The sequence below is a fragment of the Ranitomeya variabilis genome, chromosome 3 (assembly GCF_051348905.1).
Source record: "Ranitomeya variabilis isolate aRanVar5 chromosome 3, aRanVar5.hap1, whole genome shotgun sequence".
In the NCBI taxonomy this organism is placed as follows: domain Eukaryota; kingdom Metazoa; phylum Chordata; class Amphibia; order Anura; family Dendrobatidae; genus Ranitomeya; species Ranitomeya variabilis.
Genome location: NC_135234.1, coordinates 640,086,759 through 640,106,534, shown reverse-complemented (window position 1 = coordinate 640,106,534; position 19,776 = coordinate 640,086,759). Strand labels below are relative to the sequence as shown.

The 19,776-nt window shown below is 47.6% G+C and overlaps 1 protein-coding gene across 3 annotated transcripts in view; it reads right to left on the bottom strand.

The window, feature by feature from the left end:
* The window catches only part of RBMS2 (RNA binding motif single stranded interacting protein 2), a 130,757-nt gene that overhangs the window by 57,364 nt on the left and 53,617 nt on the right, over window positions 1–19,776 (bottom strand). Inside the window, exon 1 of one of the 3 annotated variants that reach the window (XM_077297612.1) lies at window positions 1,348–1,596. The exons of the other annotated variants lie outside the window; for them this stretch is intronic. Coding sequence (XP_077153727.1) covers window positions 1,348–1,392 — 45 coding nt within the window. The 5' untranslated portion in view covers window positions 1,393–1,596. Of the gene's footprint in view, window positions 1–1,347; window positions 1,597–19,776 lie in introns of those variants that run through there. 3 annotated transcript variants of the gene reach the window in all.

The following is a 19,776-nucleotide window of genomic DNA, read 5'->3' as shown; positions in this document are numbered from 1 at the left end:
TACCACTTGTCGGAGTTATAGGCTGGCTACTCGCCAGTCTGATCGAACCCGTATAATGTGGCGGCAATGCTCATGCTCGGCCGCCGCTCCATTCATTCCTTGTAGGGTTGGTGAATGCTGAACTCAGCTTTTTCTGGCTGCCCCATGGTGAATGAATGGAGCAGCAGATGCCGTCCGATCTTCTGAGCCATTTTGTAACTGGGATAAAAATTTCCTGATCTGTCGATCAGTGAAGGCCCCAGTGGTTGGACCACCACCGAACAGTGCAGGACCCAGTGTTTGGACCACCACCGAACAGTGCAGATCCCAGTGGTTGGACCACCACCGATCAGTGCAGGCCCCTGCGGTTGGACCACAATTGATCAGTGCAGGCCCCTGCGGTTGGACCACCACCAATCAGCAAGTTATCACTTTTCCTGTAGAAAGTTAACAACTTGTTTTCACCAGACAACAATGGAAGATTAACAAATCCTTAGTAGCAAAGATATAGCATAATGCTATGTTCACACACCGCATTTCTTCTGTATAGCAGTTGAACTCCAGGCCCTGACACCTGAGCGGGTCCCCAAATACCCCACTACTGCTCTATAACGACCAGTGTATAATCACCAGCACATGGTAGATGGGGGCAAAATATATGTACAGACATGTGGTAAGGATCAGAACGTAGCGGCCATTTCTGAGAGGTCCAGGTAAAAGCCAGGTCTAAAGTCATAGATGTGACAATTAAACATTCACTGGAATGAATGGGGCTCATGGTGAATTATCCGTCATGACTCATTAGGTAAATGTCCCTATTACAGGATTACAATCAAGGACAAAGAACTTTATAAGACGTCTGAGAAACTGGGAGAGCACTTCAAGATCCAGCAGATGAAGACACGTCTTGTTAGAGGTGATAGAGTCCATATATATATAAATTAATGAGGAATACAGAATACATGCCGGATAGATAGATAGATGATAGATAGATGATAGATAGATAGATAGATAGATAATAGAAAGATGATAGATAGATAGATAGATAGATAGATAGATAGATAGATAGATAGATAGATAGATAGATAGATAGATAGATAGATATTAGACTGATGACACAGGCTGACAGATACACAGGGTGATTTGTCCGGGAGATGCCAGGCTGCCCACAATGGCCGTGTGATGATGGTGCCCATTGTAACTATGGCAGGGCAGAGTCTGGTGAGCGGGTAGGCGGCTGCTCGGGCTGTGTGTGAACATGCAGGCAATGAATGGGTTACACACTCGCCCTCACACACGTCTGTCTTGCCCACCCGTCCTCCTGCCCTCATTGCCCACCATAGCCCACTCGCGCTCCCAGGTGCCTACCAGTTTCCCGGAGGGAAGCCTCATGGGGACACTGGAGAAGATCATGGCGCAGAGTGCTGTGTGAGATGCCAGTGTCCGGTGCAGCGCAGTCCTCCCGGTGCCCGTCCTGCCAGCAGCGCCCGCACTGTGGCTCCGTCCTGCCCACACGTCACTGGCCTCGTAGTAAAAGGTCAGGCCGCGCGCCGCTATTGGGTCTGCGGGGAGGGCAGGGACACAATGTTCCTGGAACTTTCATTAACAAAAAAGAGAAGGGCAGGGCCGGGGCTGAGTCCGGCCCACACAGCGGGCGGTGCTGTGCCAGGAGCGGGGGCACTGCTGCTAGTGCTGGGGGCACTGGGCACGGTGGGAGGGGAGTCCGCACCTCCTACACGTGGGGCCGAGCTCTCGGGCGGCGCATTGTTCCCGGCCAGGATTCCTGGCATATTTCACGAGTTAATCAGCAGATGAGGAGCGGAGCCAGGAACACAGTCCACAGCCCGGGCACACTGCCTCCATCCTCCACACTAGGGAGCAGTATGGGGGCCCTCCTCATGTCACACTGGGGCCCTTCACAGCTCACACAGGGGACTCTAATGAGGAGCATGTGGTGTGAACAGTGTGCGACTAGTGGCCCTGACTGCGGCTTCCACGTGCCATGTGGTGTGAACAATCGGCGACTAGAGGCCGTGACTGCGGCTTCCACATGCCATGTGGTGTGAACAGTGTGCGACTAGTGGCCGTGACTGTGGCTTCTACGTGCCATGTGGTGTGAACAGTGTGCGACTAGTGGCCGTAACTGCGGCTTCTACGTGCCATCTAGTGTGAACAGTGTGCGACTAGTGGCCGTGACTGCGGCTTCTACGTGCCATGTGGTGTGAACAGTGTGCAACTAGTGGCCCTGGCTGCGGCTTCCACGTGCCATGTGGTGTGAACAGTGTGCGACTAGTGGCCGTGACTGCGGCTTCTACGTGCCATCTAGTGTGAACAGTGTGCGACTAGTGGCCGTGACTGCGGCTTCTACGTGCCATGTGGTGTGAACAGTGTGCAACTAGTGGCCCTGGCTGCGGCTTCCACGTGCCATGTGGTGTGAACAGTGGGCGACTAGTGGCCGTGACTGCGGCTTCTACGTGCCATCTAGTGTGAACAGTGTGCGACTAGTGGCTGTGACTGCGGCTTCCACGTGTCATGTGGTGTGAACAATGCGACTAGTGGCTGTGACTGGCGTCCACGTGTCATGTTGTGTGAACAGTGTGTGACTAGTGGTTGTGACTGCGGCTTCTACGTGCCATGTGGTGTGAACGATGTGCGACTAGTGGCCGTGACTGCAGCTTCTACGTGCCATGTGGTGTGAACAGTGTGTGTGACTAGTGACTGTGGCTTCCACGTGCCATGTGGTGTGAACAATGTGCGACTAGTGGCCGTGACTGCGGCTTCTACGTGCCAAGTGGTGTGAACAATGTGCGACTAGAGGCCGTGACTGCGGCTTCCACATGCCATGTGGTGTGAACAGTGTGCGACTAGTGGCCGTGACTGCGGCTTCTACGTGCCATGTGGTGTGAACAATGTGCGACTAGAGGCCGTGACTGTGGCTTCTACGTGCCATGTGGTGTGAACAGTCTGCGACTAGTGGCTGTGACTGCAGCTTCCACGTGCCATGTGGTGTGAACAGTGTGCGACTAGTGGCCGTGACTGTGGCTTCTACGTGCCATGTGGTGTGAACAGTCTGCGACTAGTGGCCGTGACTGTGGCTTCTACGTGCCATGTGGTGTGAACAGTCTGCGACTAGTGGCTGTGACTGCGGCTTCTATGTGCCATGTGGTGTGAACAGTCTGCGACTAGTGGCCGTGACTGTGGCTTCTACGTGCCATGTGGTGTGAACAGTCTGCGACTAGTGGCCGTGACTGCGGCTTCCATGTGCCTTGTGGTGTGAACAGTGTGCGACTAGTGGCCGTGACTGCGGCTTCCACGTGCCATGTGGTGTGAACAGTGTGCGACTAGTGGCCGTGTCTGTGTCTTCCACTTGCCATGTGGTGCCACTTGTAGTGATATGACACTGGTGATATCCTACGGACATTTTCTACAACTCTGTCTGCAGCCATTTGCTCAGAAATTTTTAGTGTACTTTCCCAAAATGCCCAGGGGCTCCCGGGAAAAAATCAGAGACCTCCCGGAAGAGTTGGCAAGTCTCCCAGGGGCTGCACAAACTTTCCACAAGGCAGCACTTCCCTGGGATTTTCTTTTTTCCGTGCACAAAACCCCGGCATCCAGGCACACATTCGGGGGCAGCAAAGGGACATGGATGGGGACATGGCCCAAAAGAGGGTGAAAAAGGGGGCTTCATTATATAACAACTTGTTATCTGCACCGTCAGATCTGCAATTTAGGAAAGCTGGCAGGTATGGTACAAAAACATGATACAGTGTGCTGCCATATAAAAACATGGTCTATTGATGGAAAATGGTCTTTTTTCCTGATCTCCATCCGATCATCACTACTATAGTAAAGCGCCATATCATCGTGTCTGGCTCACGGCTATGAGGAGTATTATGTCTGGTCACATTCACATTGGGCTTTACATTTGGGGGTGTTCTCAAGTTTGGACGTTATCCCCTGTCCATGGGATTGAAGATAACTTCCCGATCGCTGGGGTTCTGACCAATGAGACCCCCACTCCCTGATCCCGAAGATGCTGACGAGCCCCCTTGTAAATGGATTGGTGGTCAATCATTCACATTGCTGTTCAATTCATTCTTAATGGGAGTGCTGATGGCCAGCTGAACGCTGCACTTGGCTATCTCCGTTGGTCCCATTAAGAATGAATCGAGCCACCGTGCACATGATTGACCACTGCTCCATTCATACAGGACTCATCAGAGCCAAGGTTGTCGGGATCAGTGAGGGTCATAGCGTTCAGACCCCTAGCGATCGGGAAGTTATCCAATGGATAGGGAATACCTCCCAAACTCGAGAATACCCTGTAATCCCTGCATTGCGGTTTCGGACTAAATCCACGGGGCCGTTCTTTTTAAGAGGCAGATTGAGGCATTTTATACTCCATCTGGAAACAATAGTAAACTATGCTTTTGTGTCTGCCTAAAAAAGATGGACAGCAGCGGAACAAAGGCCAGAAGGAGTACAAAATGACTCCATCAAGGGCTATATCTGAATCCCGTTATTTGGGGACGTAGATGGAAACCCCCATGCCGTGCGAGAACACAGGATAAATATTAACCTAGACTTCGGGTCGGACAGGTTTTCAGCCTCTGGCCGTAAACAAGAACATTCCCACTCACTGAAAGAACGTAACAGAGCCTTAATCTGAGCCATAGTCTTTCCAATGTTTCATTCAATTCATCCAATAAAAACCACAAAAGAGTTTTGTTTTTCATTTAGAAGGTCCGACAACCCCTATAACCTTAACATGTATTTGTGAACCTGCACAAATAGCACAGAGGGCAGTCCAGTGTATGCGGCACATCCAGCTGTGCTTGCTGAACTGTGGTGTCAACAGGTTGGGAAGGTGCCCACCACAGTATGACAACGTGCAGGCTTCTGCTGGATGCTGCCCTGTGCAGTACCTTCTCTTGGCACTTCCCTTTGGTGTACTGTCATAAAGTGCACCCCTATCATACAGTGCCAAATTATCAACACCCCACTGTATGGGGTCCAAATAGCACTTCCGTGCAACCACATAGATAAAATTCTTATTCGTGCCACTAGCCTTATATACAGCACCCATATCAGCAGAAACAGGTAACGCATGAAACCCATAGTGCCCAAACTTATTAATGTTCTGTGACTAAATGAATATGAATTGCCTTATTGTTATTTAAAGGGGTCGTCCACCCTTAGGCTACAAGTCTGCAGTCACTATGTGCACTGCACAATGGGAGATTTCCTGCTGCCGGAGACTGGACTCGGCAGTCATGTGCCTGCAAGTATGTGATTCGCATACATCTGGACACATTACGACTTGCATTGAGAGAGACCGGATACAGTCTAGTCGGCATGTGTCCGCATGTATGAAAAACACTTGCCAGCACCAGAGAATCTTCACGGCATGCAATGAGCGCGATGTGAAGATTCACAAGACTGCAGTCACATACAGTGACTGCGAACTTGTAGTTTAATACCAAACAATTCCTTTAAGCTGTCATGATCCATTTTTGGATGTGTGGCAGCTCTGGTTCCACTATGATTTAAATGTAGCTTTTTTTCCTTTCAGGCCAGCAGGGGCTAATGTCAGTTTTCCTTGCTGGCTGTGTACTGCAATTGCAGAGTTGCTAGGTCAGCTGATGTGGGTGGTGACCACACCAACCATCCTTTAAATGGTCACCTGATGCATCAGCTGACTGTCGGTGAGAGCAATTTATGTTGACCAAGCCTGGAGTAAGGAGCTCTCTGGTTGCAATGGTGAATCCACTGGTTTTGTGGAGTTCGTGGTCTGGGTGCCTTTCTTCTGCCATGTGGTACTTTGCAGCAGAGAAGGCTATTAAGCTAAGTTTGGTGTTTTTTCTTTGTCTCATGTTTATTATTATTATTATTATTTATTTATATAGCACCATTAATTCCATGGTGCTGTGTTATGACCTGGTGGTTAAGAGGCCACACTGATATGACCTGGTGGCTAAAACACAACATGGAACGAGCTCTGAGAAGGTGGTATCTCTACTGACCGCAGTCCCTAATCCTAACAACAACACTAGTAATAGCCGTGGGATGTTCCTGACTCTCCCTAGACACCTCTTCACAGCCTAAGAACTAACTACCCCTAAAGAAGGAAATAGAAAGCTATGTTGCCTCAGAGAAAACCCCAAAAGGAAAGACAGCCCCCCACAAATATTGGCTATGAGTGGAGAGGGAAATGACGTACACGGAAATGAAATCAGATTTCAGCAAAGGAGGCCAATACTAAACTTGATAGACAGAGAGAAAAGGATACTGTGCGGTCAGTATTAAAAACTACAAAATCCACGCAGAGTTTACAAAAATTAACTCCACACCGACTCACGGTGTGGAGGGGCAAATCTGCTTTCCCAGAGCTTCCAGCTAGCCTGAAATTACATAATGACAAGCTGGACAAAAAGAGACATATTTGCAGAGCAATAGAGTCCAAGCAAATGGACAAACAAGAACTAGCAAAAACTTATCTTTTGCTGACAAGGACAGGCCATATGAGAAATCCAAGGAGAGAACTGTTGTGATCCTAATGGCAGAGGATCTCAGGGTCTTCAGCAAAGTCTGCAAACATAAAAACTAGCTCTTAGGGAGGTGGTAACTGAGCTGACCACATACCTGATCCTAGCCCACAAATAATAGCAGCCGGGGAACGTGCCTACGTTGGTTCTAGACGTCTCGCGCCAGCCGGAGATCTAACTAACCCTTTCAGAGAAAATACAGACCTCACTTGCCTCCAGAGAAAGATACCCCAAAGTAGATACAGGCCCCCAACAAATAATAACGGTGAGGTAAGAGGAAAGGACAAACGTAAGTATGAACTAGATTCAGCAAAGAGAGGCCCACTAAATAATAGCAGAAATATAGAAAGCGGACTTATGTGGTCAGCGAAAAACCCTACCAAAATATCCACGCTGAATATCCAAGAACCCCCGTACCGACTAACGGTATGAGGGGAGAATATCAGCCCCCTAAGAGCTTCCAGCAAAATCAGGAATCACATTATGAACAAGCTGGACAAAAACAGAATAATACAAATAAACAAAAAAACAAGAAAGCAGGACTTAGCTTATGTTGCAAAAAATCAGGACCAGTAGACAAGAGCAACCAGACAAGGACTGATTACATGGATGCCAGGCAATGGACTAAGACTCCAGGAAGTTTAAATAGAAACACCCAGAGTCTTAACGAAGCAGGTGACTACCAACCTGGGGAAAGAGTATCCAAGAGCCATACCGCGAGTGACCACAAGAGGGAGCCCAAAAGTATAGTTCATAACAGTACCCCCCCCTTTAAGGAGGGGTCACCGAACCCTCACCACGACCACCAGGGCGATCAGGATGGGCAGCGTGAAAGGCACGAACCAAATCGGCCGCATGAACATCAGAGGCGACCACCCAGGAATTATCCTCCTGACCATAGCCCTTCCACTTGACCAGATACCGAAGCCTCCGTCTAGAGAGACGAGAATCCAAGATCTTCTCCACCACATACTCCAACTCGCCCTCAACCAAGACCGGAGCAGGAGGGTCAACAGCAGGAACCACAGGCACAATGTACCGCCGCAACAAAGACCTATGGAACACATTGTGAATGGCAAACGACACAGGAAGATCCAAACGAAAAGACACCGGATTAAGGACCTCCAAAATTCTATAAGGACCAATAAAACGAGGCTTAAACTTAGGAGAGGAAACCCTCAGAGGGACAAACCGAGAAGATAACCAAACCAAATCCCCAACACGAAGTCGGGGACCCACACCGCGGCGGTGGTTGGCAAAACGCTGAGCCTTCTCCTGTGACAACTTCAAGTTGTCCACCACATGATTCCAAGTCCGCTGCAACCTATCAACCACAGAATCCACCCCAGGACAGTCAGAAGGCTCAACATGACCCGAGGAGAAACGAGGATGAAAACCAGAGTTGCAGAAAAATGGCGAAACCAAAGTAGCGGAACTAGCCCGATTATTGAGGGCAAACTCAGCCAATGGCAAGAAGGTCACCCAATCATCCTGATCCGCAGAAACAAAACATCTCAAATAAGCCTCCAGCGTCTGATTAGTTCGCTCCGTTTGGCCATTAGTCTGAGGATGAAAGGCAGACGAGAACGACAGATCAATGCCCATCTTAGCACAAAAAGATCGCCAGAATCTGGACACAAACTGGGATCCTCTGTCAGACACGATATTCTGAGGAATGCCGTGCAAACGAACCACATTCTGAAAAAACAAAGGAACCAGATCGGAAGAGGAAGGCAACTTAGGCAAGGGCACCAAATGGACCATCTTGGAAAAACGATCACACACCACCCAGATGACAGACATTCCCTGAGACACCGGAAGATCTGAAATGAAATCCATGGAAATGTGTGTCCAAGGCCTCTTCGGGACGGGCAAGGGCAAAAGCAACCCGCTGGCACGAGAACAGCAAGGCTTAGCCCGAGCACAAGTCCCACAGGACTGCACAAAAGCACGCACATCCCGTGACAAGGAAGGCCACCAAAAGGACCTAGCCACCAAATCTCTGGTACCAAAAATCCCAGGATGCCCTGCCAACACTGAGGAATGAACCTCGGAAATAACTCTGCTGGTCCATTTATCAGGAACAAACAGTCTATCAGGTGGGCAAGAGTCAGGTCTACCAGCCTGAAATCTCTGCAACACACGTCGCAAATCAGGAGAAATGGCCGACAAAATCACTCCCTCTTTAAGAATACCAGCCGGCGCTGAGACTCCAGGAGAATCAGGCACAAAGCTCCTAGAGAGAGCATCAGCCTTCACATTTTTCGAACCAGGCAGGTATGAGACCACAAAGTCAAAATGGGAGAAAAACAATGACCAACGAGCCTGTCTAGGATTCAGGCGTTTAGCAGACTCGAGATACATCAGGTTTTTGTGATCAGTCAAGACCACCACACGATGCTTAGCTCCCTCGAGCCAATGAGGCCACTCCTCAAATGCCCACTTCATGGCCAACAACTCCCGATTACCAACATCATAGTTCCGCTCAGCCGGCGAAAACTTCCTGGAAAAGAAAGCACATGGTTTCATCATAGAGCAACCAGAGCCTCTCTGCGACAAAACAGCTCCTGCACCAATCTCAGAAGCATCCCCTTCAACCTGAAAGGGAAGTGAGACATCAGGCTGGCACAAAACAGGCGCCGAAGTAAACCGGCGCTTCAGCTCCCGGAAGGCCTCAATGGCCGCAGGAGCCCAATTAGCGACATCAGAACCTTTCTTGGTCATATCCGTCAGAGGTTTAACAACGCTAGAAAAGTTAGCAATAAAACGACGGTAGAAATTAGCAAAACCCAAAAACTTCTGAAGACTCTTAACAGACGTGGGTTGAGTCCAATCATGAATAGCTCGGACCTTGACTGGGTCCATCTCCACAGCAGAAGGGGAAAAGATAAAACCCAAAAAGGAAACCTTCTGCACTCCAAAGAGACACTTTGAGCCCTTCACAAACAAAGCATTATCACGCAAAACCTGAAACACCATCCTGACCTGCTTTACATGAGAATCCCAATCATCAGAAAAAACTAAAATGTCATCCAGATAAACAATCACAAATTTATCTAGATACTTCCGGAAGATGAAAAAAGAAGAAAAAGGGAGCGCACTTACCCCTGTTGTAAAAGGTATCACTTTATTAGAACATCTTTAAAAACAGATTGCTGGGAGGGATAGGAGCAGCTCCGGAGCTGCTCCTATCCCTCCCAGCAATCTGTTTTTAAAGATGTTCTAATAAAGTGATACCTTTTACAACAGGGGTAAGTGCGCTCCCTTTTTCTTCTTTTTTCATTGGACTAAGTGCATACTTGCTGGATGTCGCACCCCTTAGGTGATAAGAGATACATACAGCTACCCTAACCTATAGAGTGTGAAGTGGACAATAACACATTTGGATTGTGCTCAGCTGGCAGTGCGGTTTGGTGTTTTTTCTTTTTGTTTTGGACTTCCGGAAGATGTCATGCATAAAGGATTGAAACACTGAAGGGGCATTAGAGAGCCCAAAAGGCATCACCAAGTACTCAAAATGACCTTCGGGCGTATTAAATGCAGTTTTCCATTCATCTCCCTGCCTAATGCGCACAAGGTTGTACGCACCACGAAGATCTATCTTGGTGAACCAACAGGCACCCTTAATCCGAGCAAACAAGTCCGACAATAGTGGCAGAGGGTACTGAAATTTAACCGTGATTTTATTCAGAAGCCGATAGTCTATACAAGGTCTCAAAGATCCGTCTTTCTTGGCCACAAAAAAGAATCCCGCACCAAGAGGGGAAGAGGATGGACGAATATGTCCTTTCTCCAAAGACTCCTTTATATAAGAACTCATCGCGGCATGCTCAGGTACCGACAGATTAAATAATCGTCCCTTAGGAAACTTGCTACCAGGAATCAAATCTATAGCGCAGTCACAGTCCCTATGAGGAGGAAGAGCACTGGACCTGGACTCACTGAACACATCCTGATAGTCAAGCAAAAACTCAGGAACTTCTGAAGGAGTGGAGGAAGCAATAGACACCGACGGGGAATCGCAATGAATTCCCTGACAACCCCAACTTGACACAGACATAGCCCTCCAATCCAGAACAGGATTATGAGCCTGTAACCATGGCAGACCCAAAACGACCAAATCATGCATTTTATGCAGAACAAGAAAACGAATCACCTCCCGATGTTCAGGAGTCATGCACATGGTCACTTGTGTCCAATACTGCGGTTTATTCTCTGCCAATGGCGTAGCATCAATTCCTCTAAGAGGAATAGGATTTTCTAAAGGCTCCAGGACAAAACCACAGCGCCTGGCAAACGACAAGTCCATAAGACTCAGGGCAGCGCCTGAATCCACAAACGCCATAACAGGGTAGGAAGACAATGAGCAAATTAAAGTCACAGACAAAATAAATTTAGGCTGCAAGTTACCAACGGCGACAGGACTAACAAACTTTGTTAGGCGTTTAGAGCATGCTGATATAACATGTGTAGAATCACCACAGTAAAAACACAACCCATTCTGACGTCTATGATTTTGCCGTTCAATTCTAGTCTGAATTCTATCACATTGCATTAAATCAGGCGTCTGTTCAGACAACACCGCCAAAGGTTTAGCGGATTTGCGCTCCCGCAAACGCCGATCAATCTGAATGGCCAGCGTCATAGAATCATTCAGACTTGTAGGAATACGAAAGCCCACCATCACATTCTTAATGGTTTCAGAATGGCCATTTCTGAAATTTGCGGCCAGAGCGCACTCATTCCACTGAGTAAGCACGGACCATTTCCGAAATTTTTGGCAATACACTTCGGCTTCATCCTGGCCCTGAGAAATAGCCAGCAAAGCCTTCTCTGCCTGAATTTCAAGATTGGGCTCCTCATAAAGCAATCCGAGCGCCAGAAAAAACGCATCAATATTCGCCAATGCCGGATCTCCTGGCGCCAATGAGAAAGCCCAATCCTGAGGGTCGCCCCGCAAGAAGGAGATAACAATTTTAACTTGCTGAGCTGAGTCTCCAGACGAACAAGGTCTCAAAGATAGAAACAATTTACAATTATTCCTAAAATTCCTAAATTTAAATCGATCTCCAGAGAACAGCTCAGGAATAGGAATCTTAGGCTCTGACATAGGACTGCCAATTACAAAATCCTGAATGTCCTGCACACGAGCAGCAAGCTGATCCACACTAGTAATCAGAGTTTGCACATTCATGTCTGCAGCAGAGTTTCAAGCCATTCAGAGGTAAAGGGGAAGGAAGAAAAAAAACAAAAAAAAACAAACTCAGAACTTCTTTCTTTTCTTTTAATCCCACTTCTGCAATGCATTAACTATTCAGTGGCCTGGCATACTGTTGTGATCCTAATGGCAGAGGATCTCAGGGTCTTCAGCAAAGTCTGCAAACATAAAAACTAGCTCTTAGGGAGGTGGTAACTGAGCTGACCACATACCTGATCCTAGCCCACAAATAATAGCAGCCGGGGAACGTGCCTACGTTGGTTCTAGACGTCTCGCGCCAGCCGGAGATCTAACTAACCCTTTCAGAGAAAATACAGACCTCACTTGCCTCCAGAGAAAGATACCCCAAAGTAGATACAGGCCCCCAACAAATAATAACGGTGAGGTAAGAGGAAAGGACAAACGTAAGTATGAACTAGATTCAGCAAAGAGAGGCCCACTAAATAATAGCAGAAATATAAAAAGCGGACTTATGTGGTCAGCGAAAAACCCTACCAAAATATCCACGCTGAATATCCAAGAACCCCCGTACCGACTAACGGTATGAGGGGAGAATATCAGCCCCCTAAGAGCTTCCAGCAAAATCAGGAATCACATTATGAACAAGCTGGACAAAAACAGAATAATACAAATAAACAAAAAAACAAGAAAGCAGGACTTAGCTTATGTTGCAAAAATCAGGACCAGTAGACAAGAGCAACCAGACAAGGACTGATTACATGGATGCCAGGCAATGGACTAAGACTCCAGGAAGTTTAAATAGAAACACCCAGAGTCTTAACGAAGCAGGTGACTACCAACCTGGGGAAAGAGTATCCAAGAGCCATACCGCGAGTGACCACAAGAGGGAGCCCAAAAGTATAGTTCATAACAGAGAACCAAATCCAACCAAGAACATTGACAGCTGGCATGAACTAAAGCCCAGAGCAGGTTTAAATAACAAACCCAGGCAAGGCGATTAGTGAAGGCAGCTGCTACAGCTACCTAAAGGAGCAGCAGTTCCACTCGAAACCACCAGAGGGAGCCCAAGGGCAGAACTCACAAAAATACCATTAGCAACCACAGGAGGGAGCTCCAGAACGGAATTCACAACAGTACCCCCCCCTTGAGGAGGGGTCACCGAACCCTCACCAGAGCTCCCAGGCCGATCAGGACGAGCCAAATGGAAAGCACGAACCAAATCGGCAGCATGAACATCGGAGGCAACAACCCAAGAATTATCCTCCTGGCCATAACCCTTCCACTTGACCAGATACTGAAGCTTCCGCCTCGAAAAACGAGAATCCAAAATCTTCTCCACCACATATTCTAATTCCCCCTCAACCAACACCGGAGCAGGAGGATCAACGGAGGGAACCATAGGTAAATAATAATAATAAATAATCTTTATTTTTATATAGCGCTAACATATTACGCAGCGCTTTACAGTTTGTACACATTATCATCGCTGTCCCCGATGGGGCTCACAATCTAAATTCCCTATCAGTATGTCTTTGGAATGTGGGAGGAAACCGGAGTGCCCGGAGGAAACCCACGCAAACACGGAGAGAACATACAAACTCTTTGCAGATGTTGTCCAAGGTGGGATTAGAACCCAGGACTCCAGCGCTGCAAGGCTGCTGTGCTAACCACTGCGCCACCGTGCTGCCCTTAGGTACCACATATCTCCGCAACAAGGATCTATGGAACACATTATGAATGGAAAAAGAAGCTGGAAGGGCCAAACGAAAAGACACCGGATTGATAATTTCAGAAATCTTATAAGGCCCAATAAAGCGAGGCTTGAACTTAGGGGACGAAACCTTCATAGGAACATGACGAGAAGACAACCATACCAAATCCCCAACACGAAGCCGGGGACCAACACACCGACGACAGTTAGCAAAACGTTGAGCCTTTTCCTGAGACAACGTCAAATTGTCTACCACATGAGTCCAAATTTGCTGCAACCTGTCCACCACAGAATCCACACCAGGACAGTCAGAAGGCTCAAGCTGCCCCGAAGAAAAACGAGGATGAAAACCAAAGTTACAAAAGAAAGCCGAACTAGCCCGATTATTAAGGGCAAACTCGGCCAACGGCAAAAAGGTCACCCAATCATCCTGATCAGCAGACACGAAGCATCTCAAATAGGTTTCCAAGGTCTGATTGGTTCGCTCCGTTTGGCCATTTGTCTGAGGATGGAGCGCTGAAGAAAAAGACAAATCAATGCCCATTCTAGCACAAAAGTACCGCCAAAACCTAGAAACGAACTGGGAACCTCTGTCAGACACAATATTCTCCGGAATACCATGCAAACGAACCACATGCTGAAAAAATAATGGAACCAAATCAGAGGAGGAAGGCAACTTAGGCAACGGTACCAAATGGACCATCTTAGAAAACCGGTCACAAACCACCCAGATGACAGACATCTTCTGAGAAACAGGAAGATCAGAAATAAAATCCATGGAAATATGCGTCCAGGGCCTCTCAGGAATAGGCAAAGGCAAAAGCAACCCACTGGCACGGGAACAGCAAGGCTTAGCCCGAGCACAGGTCCCACAGGACTGCACAAACGAACGCACATCCCGCGACAAGGAAGGCCACCAAAAGGACCTAGCCACCAAATCTCTGGTACCGAAAATCCCAGGGTGACCAGCCAACACTGAACAATGAACCTCAGAAATTACCCTGCTAGTCCATCTATCAGAAACAAACAGTTTCCCCACTGGACAGCGGTCAGGTTTATCAGCCTGAAACTCCTGAAGTACCCGCCGCAAATCAGGGGAGATGGCAGAAAGAATCACCCCCTCCTTAAGGATCCCAGCCGGCTCAAGAACTCCCGGAGAATCAGGCAAAAAACTCCTAGAAAGGGCATCAGCCTTCACATTCTTAGATCCCGGAATATACGAGACCACAAAATCAAAACGTGAGAAAAACAGAGACCACCGAGCTTGTCTAGGATTCAACCGCTTAGCAGACTCGAGGTAAATCAGATTCTTATGATCAGTCAAGACCACCACGCGATGCTTGGCTCCCTCAAGCCAATGTCGCCACTCCTCAAATGCCCACTTCATAGCCAACAACTCCCGATTGCCGACATCATAATTACGCTCAGCAGGCGAAAACTTTCTGGAGAAGAAAGCACATGGTTTCATCAACGAGCCATCAGAATTTCTCTGAGACAAAACGGCCCCTGCCCCAATCTCAGAAGCATTAACCTCAACCTGAAAAGGGAGAGAAACATCTGGCTGACGCAACACAGGGGCAGAAGTAAAACGACGTTTAAGCTCCTGAAAGACCTCAACAACCGCAGAGGACCAATTCATCACATCAGCGCCCTTCCTCGTCAAATCGGTCAGAGGCTTCACCACACTAGAAAAATTAGCAATAAAGCGGGGATAAAAATTGGCAAAGCCTAAAAATTTCTGAAGGCTCTTTACAGATGTAGGTTGAGTCCAATCATGAATGGCCTGGACTTTAACAGGGTCCATTTCAATAGCCGAGGGAGAAAAAATGAAACCCAAAAAAGAAACCTTCTGAACTCCAAAGAGGCACTTAGACCCCTTCACAAACAATGCATTAGCACGAAGGACCTGAAATACCATCCTAACCTGGTTCACATGAGACTCCCAATCATCGGAGAAAACCAAAATATCATCCAAATACACAATCATGAATTTATCCAGATAATTCCGGAAAATATCATGCATAAAGGACTGAAATACCGATGGAGCATTAGAGAGCCCGAATGGCATCACAAGATATTCAAAATGGCCTTCGGGCGTATTAAATGCTGTTTTCCATTCATCACCTTGTTTAATACGCACGAGATTATACGCCCCTCGAAGGTCGATTTTAGTAAACCAACTGGCACCCTTAATCCGAGCAAACAAATCAGAAAGTAAAGGTAAAGGGTACTGGAATTTGACAGTGATCTTTTTGAGAAAGCAATAATCTATACAGGGTCTCAAGGAGCCATCCTTCTTGGCAACAAAAAAAAATCCCGCTCCCAACGGTGACGAAGACGGGCAAATATGCCCCTTCTCCAAGGACTCCTTTACATAACTCCGCATAGCGGCATGCTCTGGCACAGACAGATTGAAAAGTCGTCCCTTAGGGAACTTACAGCCAGGAATCAAATTAATGGCACAATCGCAGTCCCTATGAGGAGGCAGGGAACTGGACTTGGGCTCATCAAATGCATCCTGGAAATCCGACAAAAACTCAGGAACTTCAGAAGAAGGGGACGAGGAAATGGACATTAAAAGAATATCACTATGTATCCCCTGACAACCCCAACCAGTTACAGACATAGATCTCCAATCCAGCACTGGATTATGTACCTGTAACCATGGAAAACCCAGCACAACAACATCATGCAAATTATGCAACACCAAAAAGCGAATATATTCCTGATGTGCTGGAGCCATGTACATGGTTAACTGTGTCCAGTACTGAGGTTTATTCTTGGCCAATGGCGTAGCATCAATCCCCCTTAAGGGAATAGGGCTCTGCAAAGGCTCCAAGGAAAAACCACAGCGCCTGGCAAATTCTAAGTCCATTAAGTTCAGGGCAGCGCCAGAATCCACAAATGCCATAACAGAAAAGGACGACAATGAGCAAATCAGGGTAACAGACAAGAGAAATTTAGGCTGTACAGTACTAATGGTAACAGACCCAGGGACCCTCTTAGTACGCTTAGGGCAATCAGAAATAGCATGAGCAGAATCACCACAGTAAAAACACAGGCCATTCTGACGTCTGAATTTCTGCCTTTCTGCTCTAGTCAAAATCCTATCACATTGCATAGGCTCAGGACTCTGCTCAGAGGACACTGCCATATGGTGCACCACCTTGCGCTCGCGCAAGCGCCGATCAATCTGAATGGCCAAAGACATTGACTCATTCAGACCAGCAGGCGTGGGAAACCCCACCATAACATCTTTAAGGGCTTCAGAAAGACCCTTTCTGAAAATCGCTGCCAGGGCATACTCATTCCATTTTGTGAGCACAGACCACTTTCTAAATTTCTGGCAGTATACTTCTGCTGCTTCCTGACCCTGACACAGAGCCAGCAAAGTTTTTTCTGCCTGATCCACAGAATTAGGCTCGTCATACAGCAATCCGAGCGCTTGAAAAAATGCGTCAATATTGAGCAATGCAGGATTTCCTGGCTCAAGGGAGAATGCCCAGTCCTGCGGGTCGCCACGCAGCAAAGAAATAACAATCTTCACCTGCTGAATGGGGTCACCAGTGGAACGGGGTCTCAGAGCAAAAAACAATCTGCAATTATTTTTAAAGTTCAAAAATTTAGATCTATCCCCAGAAAATAAATCAGGAATAGGAATTCTAGGCTCTAATACCGGAGTCTGGACAACATAATCTTGGATACTCTGTACCCTTGCAGCGAGTTGATCAACGCGCAAGGACAGACCCTGAACCTCCATATCAGCACCAAAATCCTGAACCACCCAGAGATTAAGGGGAAAAAAAAGACAAAACAAGCTACAAAGGAAAAAAAAATGACTCAGAACTTTCTTTTCCCTCTTTTGAGATGCATTTAACACATTGTGGGCCAGCTGTACTGTTATGACCTGGTGATTAAGAGGCCACACTGATATGACCTGGTGGCTAAAACGCAACATGGAACGAGCTCTGAGAAGGTGGTATCTCTACTGACTGCAGTCCCTAATCCTAACAACAACACTAGTAATAGCCGTGGGATGTTCCTGACTCTCCCTAGACACCTCTTCACAGCCTAAGAACTAACTACCCCTAAAGAAGGAAATAGAAAGCTATCTTGCCTCAGAGAAAACCCCAAAAGGAAAGACAGCCCCCCACAAATATTGGCTGTGAGTGGAGAGGGAAATGACGTACACAGAAATGAAATCAGATTTCAGCAAAGGAGGCCAATACTAAACTTGATAGACAGAGAGAAAAGGATACTGTGCGGTCAGTATTAAAAACTACAAAATCCACGCAGAGTTTACAAAAATGAACTCCACACCGACTCACGGTGTGGAGGGGCAAATCTGCTTTCCCAGAGCTTCCAGCTAGCCTGAAATTACATAATGACAAGCTGGACAAAAAGAGACATATTTGCAGAGCAATAGAGTCCAATCAAATGGACAAACAAGAACTAGCAAAAACTTATCTTTTGCTGACAAGGACAGGCCATATGAGAAATCCAAGGAGAGAACCAAATCCAACCAAGAACATTGACAGCTGGCATGAACTAAAGCCCAAAGCAGGTTTAAATAACAAACCCAGGCAAGGCGATTAGTGAAGGCAGCTGCTACAGCTACCTAAAGGAGCAGCAGTTCCACTCGAAACCACCAGAGGGAGCCCAAGGGCAGAACTCACAAAAATACCATTAGCAACCACAGGAGGGAGCTATAGAACGGAATTCACAACAGTGCTGTACATGAGAAGGGGAAACATCAAAATACAAATATCACTTACAGTAAACAAACTAACAATGACAGACTAGTACAGAGGGAAGAGGACCCTGCCCTTGTGGGCTTACATTCTACAGGATTATGGGGAAGGAGACAGTAGGTCGAGGGTTGCAGTAGCTCCGATGGTGTTGAGGTGACCGTGTGGTCATTACAGACTGTAAGCTTTCCTGAAGAGGTGGGTTTTCAGGTTTCTTTTGAAGGATCCAAATGTGGTGGATAACTGGGTGTGATGGGGCACAGAATTCCAGAGGATGGGGGATATTCGTGAGAAGTCTTGGAGGCGATTGGGTGAGGAGAAGGAGGTCTTGGGAGGACCGGAGAGTACGTGAGGGAAGATATCGAGAGATTAGTTTGGAAATATACGGGGAAAAAGGTTATGGATGGCTTTGTAGGTCAGCGTTAGTAGTTTAAACTGGATACGCTGGGATATTGGGAGCCAGTGAAGGGATTTGCAAAGAGGGGAAGCAGGAGTGTAGCGAGGAAAGATTAATTAGTCGGGCAGCAGAGTTTAGGACGGACTGGAGGGGTGCGAGAGTGTTAGAAAGTAGGCAACAGAGGAGGATGTTGCAGTAGTCGAGGCGGGAGATGATTAGGGCATGCAGAAGCATTTTGGTAGAGTGAGGGTTGAGGAAAGGTCGGATTCTGGAAATATTTTTGAGCTGGAGGCGAGAGCTTGGGTGTGCGGTTTGAAGGACAGGGCAGAGTCAAGGGTAAAGGTACCTTCACACTGAACAACTTAACAACGATAACGATAGCGATCCGTGACGTTGCAGCATCCTGGATAGCGATATTGTTGTGTTTGACACGCAGCAGCGATCAGGATCCTGCTGTGACATCGTTGGTCGGAGCTAGAAGGCCAGCACCTTATTTCGTCGCTGGATCACCCGCTGACATCGCTGAATCGGTGTGTGTGACACGGATTCAGCGATGTCTTCACTGGTAACCAGGGTAAACATCGGGTTACTAAGCGCAGGGCCGCGCTAAGTAACCCGATATTTACCCTGGTTACCAGTTTAAATGTAAAAAACAAACAAACACTACATACTTACATTCCGTTGTCTGTCGGGTCCTCCGGCGTCCGCTTCCCTGCACTGTGCCAGCGCCAGACGGCCGTAAAGCAGAGCACAGCGGTGATGTCACCGCTCTGCTTTAGGGCCGGCGCTTACACAGTGCAGGGAAGCGGACGCCGGGGGACCCGACAGACACCGGAATGTAAGTATGTAGTGTTTTTTTTTTTTACATTTACACTGGTAACCAGGGTAAACATCGGGTTACTAAGCGCGGCCCTGCGCTTAGTAACCCGATGTTTACCCTGGTTACCCGGGGACTTCGGCATCGTTGGTCACTGGAGAGCTGTCTGTGTGACAGCTCTCCAGCGACCACACAACGACGAAATAGCGACGCTGCAGCGATCGGCATTTTTGTCTATATCGCTGCAGCGTCGCTTAATGTGATGGTACCTTTACTCCGAGGCAGCGGATTTTGGGGACAGGGGAAAGTGTGATTTCATTTATTTTGATAGATCAGGTAGGGAAGATATGCGAGATGCAGGAAAGATAATTAGTTCAGATTTGTCCACATTGAGCTTGAG